This window comes from Balaenoptera borealis, assembly GCF_965194805.1.
Source record: "Balaenoptera borealis genome assembly, chromosome: 2".
In the NCBI taxonomy this organism is placed as follows: Eukaryota; Metazoa; Chordata; class Mammalia; order Artiodactyla; family Balaenopteridae; genus Balaenoptera; species Balaenoptera borealis.
Window position 1 is genome coordinate 70,192,063 of NC_138867.1, and position 15,185 is coordinate 70,207,247.

Genomic DNA, 15,185 nt, shown 5'->3' on the forward strand with positions numbered 1-15,185 from the left:
ACAAGAATTTAGATTAAGCATCATAAATCTTTTCAAAGAGAAAAGAGAGAACTATTGATATAGAAAGCAAGACCTAGCAGTTATAAGGAAGAGATAATTTGTAAACATGGATTTTGTAAACTATAATTATTAAAAATGAAGTAAATAAATGAATTGAATTGCAGAGTGAATACAGCAAAGATTTAATAATCAGGCAGACATGGTTAGGAAGTCTCCCAGATTTAATAAAAAAGAAACAAGAAATTTATAAAATAAAATATGAGATATACAGTTATTAGACAGAGAAAGGCCAATTTCTATATTACAAGAGTCTACAAAAAAAAAGGAGAGAAAAATAAATTTAGGGGAGGCCATATTTGAAGAAGAAAGAATTGATAATTTTACAAGTTAAAGAAAATGAGTTAGTTTACAAAAAAATTAATGTGCTAATTCAAAAGAAAATCTTGTCATACTTATTAGGAGGGATACTCTAATAATCCGCTATAAGATATTTTCAAATATTTATCATAGTTTCCTTGAAAATCATAGGTTTATTAAAAACTGTACTATTTCATTTCATACACTCTGTCAGTCCTTTCTCAAGCTCTTCCAAGTGTCTCTCTGCTTTTCCACCTCAGTATTCTTTTACCAAGCCCACAGTCAGGAAGTATGGGGGTGGAGGTTAACATACTCAGAGCCAACCCTCGTCTAGCAGGAGATGGCTGCCTACGAAGAAATGTTCAGCCTTCCTTCTGAAGGGTAATCAATTCTGCAAGGGGTCTCTGTTGAATCAGACCCTACTGTCCACAGCAATGACTTCAAGAATGCATACTTTTTCTCCTTCTCTACCTCAGTTTCCCTGCCTACACTCAGGTGTTTCCTAGAATCACCTCCCAGATAGACTTCCTCCCCACAAGCTTTCCTTTTAGGCTTTCGTTTCAGACGGTACCAAAGCAAGACATTTTTCTTCTCAAGACCTCAATCATAGCACATACGATGCTGATATTTTCTTTTTGAATATCCCACTCTTTAACTTATCTTTTGTCTGACTTTCAAAAAAATTGTAATTATTTAAAAATTTTTTGATTATCACTTAGTTTTCTCAAAGTGTTATGTGTACAGTAATCTTAAGTTCATTTCCCTCTAAACTCGTTTTTCATCTTGTATTTTCTAACTCAATCAATGACACCCAGACAAAGCCACACAATTTGAAGCTCTTGCCCTTCCTCACTGCCCTTCACTCCCAAAGTTCTGCTGTTTCTTTTTCATAAATATCTTCTAAATCTTAGCACTTTCCTTCACCTTCACTGTCATTTCTGTAGAATTTTCCACTTGTCATGGTGAAGATTCTTGCCTATGGATATATATTTGTGTGGCCATACAGTGTTTTTAAAATGATTAGATTTGTAATGCACTTAGTTTTAATGCATTACTGCATTTCTACTTTCAGTTTTAATTTTTTTTAATAACATGCTTCTCTTACAACAACTTAATCATTCATTACCAGGCTCACCATGGTCTTTCATGCCTTAATGTGGCTATTATGTTCACGCTAATATGAATGCCCTTTTTCTCAATACTCCAGCTTAAGAAACTCTAATTTTCCAAGGCTCAATCATGCTCTTGGTGACTCTAATCTAGGTTTGCTCTGACCTTTGCCCTTCCATAGTAATTTTAGCATAATTTTCTACAACACATATCACACCATATTATTACTTACTTTTATTTTCTGCCAACAGAATATGAATTCCTCTCTTATGTGTGTATTTACAACACCCATTATTTGCTCCACCCATAATAAGTACTTATTAAAAAAGTTTAGAATATAGAAGGATGACCATATATCACAGTTAGTTTTTTTCTAAACTTGACTTTTAAGAAAATCAAAATAAATTTATTGTCAGTACAATGATTTATATATATATATATATATATATATATCAGATTCCAATATTTTTTCTTGTTCCAATGAATAATTATAATTGTATTATGTTACTGTATCATAGGTAATTTTGTAAATAACAAAAGTCATTGGAAATATAAGTTATAAGAAATCACCTAAGTCTCATATGATATCTCTTCAAAATAAATTCCAGGGAGTTTATTTGTTTTTTTGTCTGGAGACTAAAGGGTTTCCATTGAAGAGTTGGGGGAAGTGATAATTAAAATAGGACAGAAGAGATGGACAGTGTGTTCTCTGAGAGAACACCATGAGTCTGGTGCGGAGTCCACACCTTTTACAAAAAGAAAGCAGCAAATGTGCCATAACCCAATGTAAGCCAGTTACTGATGATAAATTACCTGGCTTCTCATGCCGGAAGGAGAGGAAGAAACTTTTTAAAAAAGAACAACCTGTGATCACAAGTAAGTTACTTTTGATACTTGTCTCCCTAAAATGTTGAAGGTTATATGAAGGAGGTGACAGTGTTTCCCAAAGATTTCATTCTCTCCACTCATCCTTATTCCACTCTGGTGGGGTGATGTCTTGACACTTTGCATGAGGCAATCATTGACCTCCAAACTGTCAAGAGGGCTTACCTAAAGTATACATAGTACTTCAGCATATTTGTTTGTCCTTGTTAATTCCCTATCCTAGTGTACGGAGCCCTGAAGTTTAGCCCTAATCTAGATATTGTGATGAATTCTTTCTTCAGTTATTGGAGATACAGGAATAAAGAGTTAAAATACCTAACTGGCTCAGAGTGAGTTGTGGAGGGTCACCAAGAAGGCCATCCTTGAAGAACTGATGCAGATACTTTGGTGTAAGGATTAAAAAACAGCATTTCGGTAACAAACTTGTGATACAAAATGCAATAGTCGTCTATGACAAACAATTTAGATGAATAATTATTAAGGGGGGAAGGGAATAGAACAATAGAAGTGGACCAGCACTAATGTTACTTATTGTCCTACTCTGAAGGTCTCTCTTGTGATGACCCCAGATCCCCAGGAGACAAAGGCACAATTATTTCTTCTGAGGCTATGAGCACCCTTACCATGCACTCCTCGGAATCCTCCTTCTGTGGCCACTGGTGGGAACTGCTGACTCCACAACTTAGTTGTTTTACTATCTCTGCCGATAAAACAGCTGACTGTTATTTCTGGTCTTTCTTGACACGAATTCCCTTCTAACAATTCTAAGAGCCAAACTCAAATATCTCTTCTTTTCCTGTGGGTTATTTTTTTTTCTAAGAATAATATTTTTAGAGACTTTTTTGCTGTTTCTCTTGATGATGATGCATATTTTATAACCTATCTAACCTAGACTCAAGTGACTCTAGGAAGATTTATAGGGCACTAACTATGCTGGAATGTATAGTTTCTTAAAACATATTGAAGTGGATGTAGTAAGTACATTGGTGCAAAACTACTTGAGGAAGAGAAGTAAAGGTGAAAGAACAAAAAGCTAACAGCTGCTGATATAAGACCAGGAAGGAAGAATAAGTACCTTACACTAAAATGAACATAGCAGCAGACCAGAAAATGAAATAAAGTAATAAACAATTACATAGGCTTGTGCTCTTCAATTCTGATCTTAACAAAGGAGGGATGAATTGAAATGAAACAAAATTTTCCAACAAGAAATTATATAAGTCTGTTCTTATCGATCTGACTCCAGTATTATAAATTACAACAAAATGGTAGACTGAATTTGGGGAAAGGGTTATTAATCATGATATTACTTAAAGAATTTAACATTGACTATGATAAAATAAAATAAACTTAATGATGAGAAAGATGAACACCTCTTAGAAAAACAAAACACAACTCCTTTATGTACACACAAGGCCTTAGCTGAAATTTACGAGGTTGTTCAAAGTAGCTTTCTTCAAAGACAAATACCAAGAGATAAGTGCTCATTTCTCGTATATATTGAGATTACCTTCTACCACAGCATGCGTTATCAATTGACATTGATTGTAAATTGTGGTAAACAAGAATAATTTATATAAGGAGCATAATTCCAGGAATTGTGCTTAATGTTATTCTCTTAAATGAAATCACAGGTGTATTTTAGCTATTTTTCTTAAAGTAATTGTCTTTCCAGTAGAATGAGTTAAATCGGTTGTTGACTTCACTTCTGGAACTCATCAGCTATTCTTATGGGCTAAAATTTTACTTTTTTATGTTCCATAGCATAACCATGAATGTATCTTTATATTATGTCACACATAATTTTTCTATGGATGGAAAAAGGATTAATCAGGCATTTTGAGCCATTTTCTGCCACTTAAAACAAGCCATACAGCCTTCCTCTTGACTTTACTTCACGATTAACTGTCACACAATATTTTGTGAAATTCTTAATGTATGCCATAATATGTAATTGTATATAAAATGTATCCAAATGTGATGTCTATAACTTTATATGTGACTCTCTCAGGAAACAATATAAAAGGTGAACATTGGAATAATAGACTTAAATATTTAAATGTTCTTTTAGATGAATATTAGTTCAATCCTTTCCTTCAGGTAGAAGGGTATTATTACATAATACCTTTAAGAAAAAAATGTCTTTGTGTACCAAATGCGTTTATCAATGAAGTTGAATTATTAGGATTTAGATATTTTTTAAAACATATCTTTCATTCTGTAATTCCCAAACACAGTGCAGAACCATAAGATCTGGGGAAGAGTTTTCTTAATGTGCTCTAATATTTTGAGCAGCAAAATCGTTAGTGATCAAATACATAACCACATTGTATATAAAAATCAATTATCTATATAAATTATCCATGTGAATTATGAGTATACTTTAAAATACTCTTAATTTATATAGATATTTTTTCCAGAAATAATCAATGGAGGAATACTTATAAAAATTGTTATTAGTTAACAATTTTATGTTAGACCACAAATAACAATGTCAGATTAATTTTAGATTAGTATATTTTGTAAAACAAAATAATTTAGACCATGTTCCTCAGTCCTATTAGTAGATATAGAACTATGATTACCTTCTAAAAATGTTTCATTATATATTATTTACGGAGGTAGTTATTATAATAATAGCCTCTTAGATTATCTCTCTGCCTTCCCACTCCCTTCCATCCTGTCCAATGTCAAATTATTCTCCTTCTGAAAAGTTTTCACCTTATCCTTCCCATAATTGAAAACTTTTTATACCACAACACACTTTTTATCTCATGATCATTTCTTCTTGTGGAATTCCATCCACCAGCCTTGACAGTATTATTGGCATCAATGTTTTCATCACCATCAAAATTACCTTTATTCTTTAAGGTCCAAAAGAAACATGTCTTCCAATTTGTAACTTCCTTTAAAGTCTCCATTGTCCTATCACTGAAAAATTAATGCATTGCTCATTTTGTGTTTCTGTAGCACTTTATACATATTGTACATATGTATTAAATAACTTATCATTATGAATTACTACTTGTTCAGATGTTTATTTCTCTGATTTTATAGAAAAAAAAATAAATGTGATGGCCCTATTTGATTAACAGTTTTACCAGCAATATTTAGCACACTGCCTCTGCAAAATAAGTGCTTAAAGAATGTTGTAATAGGGAATGATATTGAATTTTATGTAACATAGCAGGTGTACCTATTTAACCACTATTTCTTTCCATACAGACATAAATATACTTTTCTTTCTCTCTTGCCCACATCATAACTAAATGTGGTTCTGAACTATGATTCAAATTTTTCTTTCATTACCAGGTGTATTACAAATTATTTAATGAATTTTAGATATTATTTAAAGATTTATTAGGTAGAATTAAAATTCTTGCTAAGCAAATAGTTACATATCAATTTCCAGTGTTTGAAACAATGTTATTTATACTGCTTATAAAACCTAACAAATATACAAGATATTTTATAATATCCTATAGAATTTAAATATGGACATGTACATTAAGAATAATTTAGAATATTCATGAAGAAGACATAACTTTACAATACCCATCAATGAGGAGAAACTTTATCTAGCACATTGAGAAAAGGTTTTGGAGTCAGAGAGCTTCAACTAACATACTTTGTACTAGTTCCTATCTCATTCTGGAAACACAAATTTGATCGATGCATTTTATTCAAAATTCAAGTTGCTAAGTGGTTGTTTATCGTTAGCTTAATACTTTCTTCACGAGATTATTAGAAGTATGTTTATTCCTCTAGTACTCACTTTATTAAATGAATCTGAAAATCTAGGAAATTAATCAAATATTGTCAGATTGTAGTACTGATAAACACTATGAATATTACTCACTGTATCTTTAAGTATTATCGAAATGAAGTACTCATAAACACTATGAATAGTATGCCCTGTATCTTTATATTTATTCCATAAAACAAGCATAAAATATCTGTCTCAAACATAAGCTTGGAAGTCATCAGTAAAGTTATTGGTAGAGTATAAATATGTAAAATTCCAAGATATGAAGCTCTGGCAATTCATACAAAGTAAATTAGAACAGATAACACTATATGTTTCAAACAAGTAATACATTTCAAGGGGGATAAAGTGTTCCTGTTAAGTGTTCATAAAGAATATGGAAAGAATAAAAGAAATTAGTAAAGAAGCTTTTAAAAGATCAAATGTGTTTTATAAAATATTAAAATACATTTACAAGGTGAGTAGGCATGCTATATATTCATAATCTATAAAACGGTAGATGTTAAAATTCCAATCTCTTTCATTCCCATGCTTGAGTGCAATAATACACACATATGCTCACATATATGATGTTTATAAAGTGAATAGAACAATTTGACTGTATCACATAGGTCACATAAAAATTTTAGGCATTTCTTTTGTAAATTTAAGTGGCAGATTTTAGCACTGCCCCCCACACACATTCAAAAATAAACATTTAGATAGTTGTAACAGAAAATATATTTTGTTTCCTTTCTAAATCTACTTATAATTAACTTAATTTCCCATGTTACTTTGCAAATAAATATAGACTCTGATTCAATATCACAAAGAATATTACAGTTAAAACCTATTTTTATTTCTTTTCTCTCTGCTTTCCAGATCACATCCCCAGCACTGATACAATATAATCTCCATGAGGAGGAAACAAATCTTAAACTTTCAAGTGATGTTAGAACTGTTTTTTTCCCCTCAATTATCATGAAATGCATTTAAGTACATTTTTATATATCAATAATTAGAAAGTACTGTTATCATCTATTACTTTTATATAGAATAGCATACCATAATAAAATAAAAATTTTAAATAAAATTATATAATTGGGAGTTAATTGGGATTTTGTTTTCCAATCATCTTCTGCTAACCCTTTTAAAGTTAACAGAATTCCTCTGATAAGCAAGAAACAAAACTCCATTCCCATTAAAACAAATAGTCTACCCTGAAGTTCACAGTCCTGGTAGAGCAATAAATCAGATCTATGTCAACATGTACTTAATTATAATCAGGTATAAAACTGATGACCTTTGACGTATTAGTTGATGTCCTCAGGGGATAGAATCTTTAACTCGGATGGAAGCTATTTCTGACCTTGACAGTTAAATTCATGCAAATCTTTGAACATAGCAAAATATTTTTAAAGATAATTGTAAATATTTCCAAGTACCGCTACATAAAAGTTAGAGTTTTCAAGGGTATGGTTCACTGTCACCAATCTAAATCAGTTGTAATGGGGAAAAAAATCCTTTTTTTATTGAAGAAAATTAAAGCATAACATTATTTACAGAAGCTGATAGTTATTTATCAGGTAATACTGAATTTGCCTGGTAACTGAGATAATTTGCAATAATTAAAAGATAAATGAGTATTTATTTTAATTATTAAAAATCCATAATTCATTTAGTAAGTAAATACAACTAGCTGAAGGCAACCTAAGTGCACCACATACTTTTATATTTACATACAATTACATAATAAATAACATTTTAGTGTTTATTAAATTATTAATTTTGATGGTTTCATTATGAGACTAAATAATTATTCTGTACCAAGATATGTTTTCATTATTTTATATCTAGTAAAAATAACTTACAGATTCAATTTTCCACTATACCTTTTTTTGGTAGTATTAACTGCAAATTCCAAATACTTGATCACATTTAAGGGGACAGGGTGTCTTATTTGACAAAATACAGGGTTTCACTTTGGAGTTCCCTTACCCTTCTAAGACTATTCAAGATGAAATCCTTGACTACTCAAGGGATAGACAATATGACCATTTATATAATATGAAAAGTCTTTTAGGAGTCACCATGTTATTTCTTTTTTACTTTCCAATGAAATCACTTCCCTATAAAAAGGAAGCACCATCCTAGACCTAAGATGGGAGAATGAAAACAGAAGGATGGGGGATAAAGAAACTTTAAAGAAGACATGAGAGGAAAACACTGAAAGCAAGAAAAGGTGTGTTTCATGTTTAATAATACAAGAAAATTTATCAGAGCATGTGGCCAGTGTGACATACATTACTAGATTGCATGGTTCTAGTGATATACCCTACTGTGTAAGTCTGTAACTCTCACTTTATCCTGAGAATTATTTTCAGGAATACAGCTACACATTACAAACATTTCCTGCCATGGTGTAGAAATATTCACACATTGAAAAGTTGGCATAATACTATCAGCAATTTACAATTAGGAATAAAAAAATGTGAGGCAAAATCCTTTTCACAGCAAAATGTGCTATGCAAAATACATATCTGCTAAAAAAATTGCATACGATATTCCTCTTATTTCAGAATTTTTAAGCTCTCTGTACTTTATTCTGAAGACAAATGCAATTGAAAAAATATAATTAAAAAACTGCAAGTCCAGTTTTTCAACAAGAAAAATTGAATTTTCTAATGTACATGTTATTTATTTTTTGGCAACTATATATAAACTTGTGCTAAAAAAACTAATCACTATTCCATCAAAAGCTGAAACAGATGTCCTTAACATAAATACAAAAATTCAGAGAATAGTTTTTAAAGGGCAAAATTATATTTGCCACTTGGCAAATAAAAATCAAGAAATGTTAAACCAAGATTTAATTCCAAAGTTAAAAACAAGTTGATATTATCTTTATTTGTCAGGACAATAAACAAGAAATTTAAAAATTAGTCTGCTTAATATTTGACATGATAAGCAAGAGGATATATTACTCCTGAAAAATATAATAAAAGACAATATATGCTGAACATTTACTCTATTCCAGATGCTCATATTATGATGTTTTTAAACTAGTGCTTGGAGGGATGTTGAGTAATTAGTCCAAAGTCCCCAGTAGTAAGTGAAGCCAGGATGTGTAACTAGACAGTCTGGTTCAGACTCCATGTCCATAAACACTGGGCTAAATGTTTCAGTAAACTGAAGGCCTTTTGATAACAAGAAGCATGTTGTTTTATGAAGACGATCTCAATGGTGGACACTTGCTGAGGTTGTTAAAATTGTTCTGTATATGAAATGAAAATTTCTGTTTGCGAACATAAAGTCTACTTTAAGCAGCTTTTGTTCTCTTAGCTTTTTCCATTGCATTCTCATTAAAACCCTGTTATGTTTTCTACAGTTGCCTGGAACACTTAGCTAAATGTAATGTTGGTGTGTTTGACGTTTGGATTTAATTGTATAGAATTGAGTTTATTTTGCCAAATTCACCAGGTAAAGAGACTATCTGCTAATTTGTCTGGTTGGACCCAGGCTATGTTCCTACTATTTGCATTTGTTTGAGAAAAAAATTGTTAACTGGTTTCAACATCTAGTTAGAATAACTAGAAAGCCAAGTAAAATTTCTGACTCAGAAAATGAGGAGAAATCAAATGATGTGTTATACTGAGTGTCTTAAACCTCATTTAGAATAACCTATCTCTATAATGTCTGAATGACAATAAATAGCACATAGGAGATAAAAATTGATAAAAGATGGAAAAGAAGACTGTACAAGAGATTATCATATAGATTTGAACAGAGAATATTTAGACCTGGTAAATTTTTATTATTACCAAATTGACTCCATGAATTCATACTGAAAAATTAAATGAAAAAAATAATAAAATGAAAAATAAAATAAATAAAATTTGTATTCATAATTTACTCAAAAACACATACTCATGGGAATAATAGAAACCAGATATTAGACATAAAAGAAAAATGAGGCATCTTTTGAAAGTTTTTCTTTTTCTTTTAAAGATTAATTTCTTATGGAGTAATATATACTTGAGACAGAAGCTACTATGTGACGGGAACAATTCTAAGTAATTTGAATATCATCTGTTTTAATCCTTGAAATTAAAGGTAGGTTGATGATGAGAACAGTGAGGCTGAGAGTTTAGGCAATTTGCCCGTGGAGACTTCAACTAAAAAAAAACTACAGCCAGAATTCAAGCTCAGTTTTATCTGATTTAAAACCTCAAGATAAAAGGGGACACAGGGACTTCCCTGGTGGTCCAGGGAGTAAGACTCCCTGCTCCCAATGCAGGGGGCCCGGGTTCCATCCCTGGTCAGGAAACTAGATCTCACATGCATACCACAACTAAGAGTTAGCCTGCAGCGACTGAGAGTCTGCATGCTGCAACTAAGAAGAAATCCGCATGCCACAATTGAGCCCATATGTCGCAACTAAGAAGTCTGCATGCCACAACTAAAAGATCTTGCACGCCTCAATGAAGATCCCATGTGCCGCAACTAAGACCCAGCTCAACCTACATCAATAAATAGATAAATATTTTTTAAAAGACACATTGTAATTATAAAGAAGTTCACAGCAATAATCCAGAAATCAAGTACCTCTATTTATTTCAAGAAGTAAAATGACATTTCCGAAATTCAAATTAATTGTAATTCACAACTATGATGCTCTAAATGTCAAACAACTTTGCAGAGAGGGAAAAAAGAAGAGGATCCTTTTTTTTAAAAAAAGGAAAATATAGGATTTTACAACTTCTAAAAGAGTAAGAACAATTTTCTTTTCAGAAACAAATATGATTTTAAATTCAGACACTGTAAAAGTTTCACTACATGTGTGTGTGTGTGTGCATATATATATATGTGTGTGTATATATATATATGCACACATAAAATATATTAAGTTTTTGTCTGTCAGTGTGAATTTACTTCACATCTATTAATGCAGCCACAACTAATTTGGCTGTACTTTTGGAGAGTAAAGACCAAAGAAAAAGTATTATTTTATCACATAATTACATCATTAAAAGAATAAATACTATTAGGGCAAAAACATTTATTCACTAATATATGAAATTATTCTTTCATGTCAAATAGCCAGGAATCTCCCCTTTTTGGCTGCTTTATTTTGATAAACAAATTAATACATGATACTTTAATCCTGGAAGAATTTTCAGTTTATATTTACTATTTATACTTTTGCATGTGGTGAAAGAAAACAAGTACTGATATTAACATTGGATCAATTTGATTCAAGACCCTTTTGAGTTAGTGACAGAAAGAGTATGTTAATTTTCTGTTTCAAATATTTTCTCATATAGCTAAACGGTAGAAAAATTGCCTAGAGAATATAAGTCTGTGAATAAAAAAGCCCTGAATGATGTACTATCATCATTTTTTTCTATTGAAATCGGGGACTGAATCAAAGTAATGAGATATGACATTAAGGTGACTTTCCACTCTGTAGAGACTAGTTTACATGAATGGAGCTTGTAGAGTTCCTCTGTTGTTTATAGACAGGAGCATTTCAAATATTCTCTCACAATCTCACTTATACAGACCTCACCTAGCTGAATGAGGGCCAGGCTAACCAGTTTGATATGAAATCTTTGCCCATGACAGTTGCTGAAGGAACTCATCAGGTTCTTCTTCACAATATACATTTGCTTCATTAATTGTAAATTGATTCTTCTGTCCCTGACAGTCTCCAGAGGATCACTGAAATGACAAGCTTCCTGGATCAGCTCATCTGAATGTTACAGCTGCTTTTCAGGGAAATTGAAAGCCATGAATCCATCAGTCAAAGGGAACTATGCTAATCCCTATTGTTTTGCATGTCTATTGAGACAGCAGTGAGAAACTAAAATGTTCTATCACAAAATCATGTCCTGTGAAATGTTTTTTTTTTTTTTTTTTACAATGTATGCAATTAAAATCCACATGAAAACTGGACTAATCTATAACACAGATATAAAATGAGAAAACACATTTTAATGAGACAAATTCTAATAAATGAGCACTGCTTTATTTTTTTTTATTTATTTATTTTTAAAAAGAATATCACAAAAGTTTAATGAACATCAATCATCTCATATACATACAACATCAAATAAATAGAAAAAAAAATTCCTTGTGATAACTCTTGGGATTTAATCCTTAACAACTTTCATATATAACATACAGCAGTGTTAATTATATCTATCATGTAGAACATTATATCCAGAGTACTTATTCATTTTATAACTGCAAGTTTGTACCTTTTCACTACCTTCATCCAGTTCCACCTCCCACGAACACCCCCCCACCCCTGGTAACCACATATCTGCTCTCTTTTCTCTGTTTTTTTTTTTTTTTTTTTTAACATCTTTATTGGAGTAGAATTGCTTTACAATGGTGTGTTAGTTTCTGCTTTATAACAAAGTGAATCAGATATACATATACATACGTTCCCATATCTCTTCCCTCTTGCGTCTCCCTCCCTCCCACCCTCCTTATCCCACCCCTCTAGGTGGTCACAAAGCACAGAGCTGATCTCCCTGTGCTATGCGGCTGCTTCCCACTAGCTATCTATTTTACATTTGGTAGTGTATATATGTCCATGCCACTCTCTCACCCTGTCACATCTTACCCCTCCCCCTCCCCATATCGTCAAGTCCATTCTCTAGTAAGTCTGTGTCTTTATTCCTGTCTTGCCACAAGGTTCTTCATGACCTTTTTTTTTTTTTCCTTAGATTCCATATATATGTGTTAGCATACTGTATTTGTTTTTCTCTTTCTGACTTACTTCACTCTGTATGACACACTCTAACTCCATCCACCTCACTACAAATACCTCCATTTCATTTCTCTTTATGGCTGAGTAATATTCCATTGTATATATGTGCCACATCTTCTTTATCCATTCATCCGATGATGGACACTTAGGTTGCTTCCATGTCCTGGCTATTGTAAATAGAGCTGCAATGAACATTGTGGTACATGACTCTTTTTGAATTATGGTTTGCTCAGGGCATATGCCCAGTACTGGGATTGCTGGGTCGTATGGTAGTTCTATTTGTAGTTTTTTCAGGAACCTCCATAGTGGCTGTATCAATTTACATTCCCACCAACAGTGCAAGAGTGTTCCCTTTCCTCCACACCCTCTCCAGCATTTATTGTTTGTAGATTTTTTGATGATGGCCATTCTGACCGGTGTGAGATGATATCTCATTGTAGTTTTGATTTGCATGTCTCTAATGATTAATGATGTTGAGCATTCTTTCATGTGTCTGTTGGCAATCTGTATATCTTCTTTGGAGAAATGTCTATTTAGGTCTTCTACCCATTTTTGGATTGGGTTGTTTGTTTTTTGGTTATTGAGCTGCATGAGCTGCTTGTAAATCTTGGAGATTAATCCTTTGTCAGTTGCTTCATTTGCAAATATTTTCTCCCATTCTGAGGGCTGTCTTTTCGTCTTGTTTATGGTTTCCTTTGCTGTGCAAAAGCTTTTAAGTTTCATTAGGTCCCATTTGTTTATTTGTGTTTTTATTTCCATTTCTCTAGGAGTTGGGTCAAAAAGGATCTTGCTGTGATTTATGTCATAGAGTGTCTGCCTATGTTTTCCTCTAAGAGTTTGATAGTGTCTGGCCTTACATTTAGGTGTTTAATCCATTTTGAGTTTATTTTTGTGTATGGTGTTAGGGAGTGTTCTAATTTCATAATTTTACATGTACCTGTCCAGTTTTCCCAGCACCACTTATTGAAGAGGCTGTCTTTTCTCCACTGTATATGCTTGCCTCCTTTATCAAAGATAAGGTGACCATATGTGCGTGGGTTTATCTCTGGGCTTTCTATCCTGTTCCATTGATCTATGTTTCTGTTTTTGTGCCAATACCAAACTGTCTTGTTTACTGTAGCTTTGTAATATAGTCTGAAGTCAGGGAGCCTGATTCCTCCAGCCCCGTTTTTCTTTCTCAAGATTGCTTTGGCTATTCAGTGTCTTTTGTGTTTCCATACAAATTGTGAAATTTTTTGTTCTAGTTCTGTGAAAAATGCCAGTGGTAGTTTGATAGGGGTTGCATTGAATCTGTAGATTGCTCTGGGTAGAAGAGTCATTTTCACAATGTTGATTCTTCCAATCCAAGAACATGGGGATTCCCTTGTGTGCTATTTGTTGTTTTCCCCTTGCTGCTTTTAATATGTTTTCTTTAAATTTAATTTTTGATAGTTTGATAGTTTGATTAATATGTGTCTTGGCGTGTTTCTCCTTGGATTTATCCTGTATGGGACTCTCTGTGCTTCCAGGACTTGATTAACTATTTCCTTTCCCATATTAGGGAAGTTTTCAACTCTCTTCAAATATTTTCTCAGTCCCTTTCTTTTTCTCTTCTTCTCTGGGACCCCTATAATTTGAATGTTGGTGTGTTTAATGTTGTCCCAGAGGCCTCTGAGACTGTCCTCAGTTCTTTTCATTCTTTTTTCTTTATTCTGCTCTGCAGTAGTTATTTCCACTATTTTATCTTCCAGGTCACTTACCCGTTCTTCTGCTTCAGTTATTCTGCTACTGATCCCTTCTAGAGTATTTTTAATTTCATTTATTGTGTTTTTCATCGTTGTTTGTTTCCTCTTTAGTTGTTCTACATCCTTGTTAAATGTTTCTGGCATTTTGTCTATTCTATTTCCAAGATTTTGGATCATCCTTACTATCATTATTCTGAATTCTTTTTCAGGTAAACTGCCTATTTCCTCTTCATTTGTTAGGTTTGGTGTGTTTTGACCCTGCTCCTTCATCTGCTGTGTGTTTTTCTGTCTTCTCATTTTGCTTATCTTACTGTGTTTGGGGTCTCCTTTTCACAGGCTGCAGGTTCGTAGTTCCCGTTGTTTTTGGTATCTGTCCCCAGTGGCTAAGGTTGGTTCAGTGGGTTGTGTAGGCTTCCTGGTGGAGGGGACTAGTGCCTGTGTTCTGGTGGATGAGGCTGGATCTTGTCTTTCTGGTGGGCACATCCACGTCTGGTGGTGTGTTTTGGGGTGTCTGTGGCCTTATTATGATTTTAGGCAGCCTCTCTGCTAATGGATGGGGCTGTGTTCCTGTCTTGCTAGTTGTTTG

The 15,185-nt window shown here is 32.7% G+C and overlaps 1 protein-coding gene across 1 annotated transcript in view; it reads left to right on the plus strand.

Moving 5' to 3' along the window:
• Positions 1-2,189: 2,189 nt before the first annotated feature.
• LOC309623067 (tubulin beta chain-like) overlaps positions 2,190-15,185 on the plus strand; it is a gene marked incomplete at both ends in the record, with an annotated part of 52,629 nt that continues 39,633 nt past the window's right edge. The window contains 1 exon segment of the mRNA XM_082379600.1: positions 2,190-2,343. Within this exon segment, the coding sequence (XP_082235726.1) occupies positions 2,190-2,343 (154 nt within the window).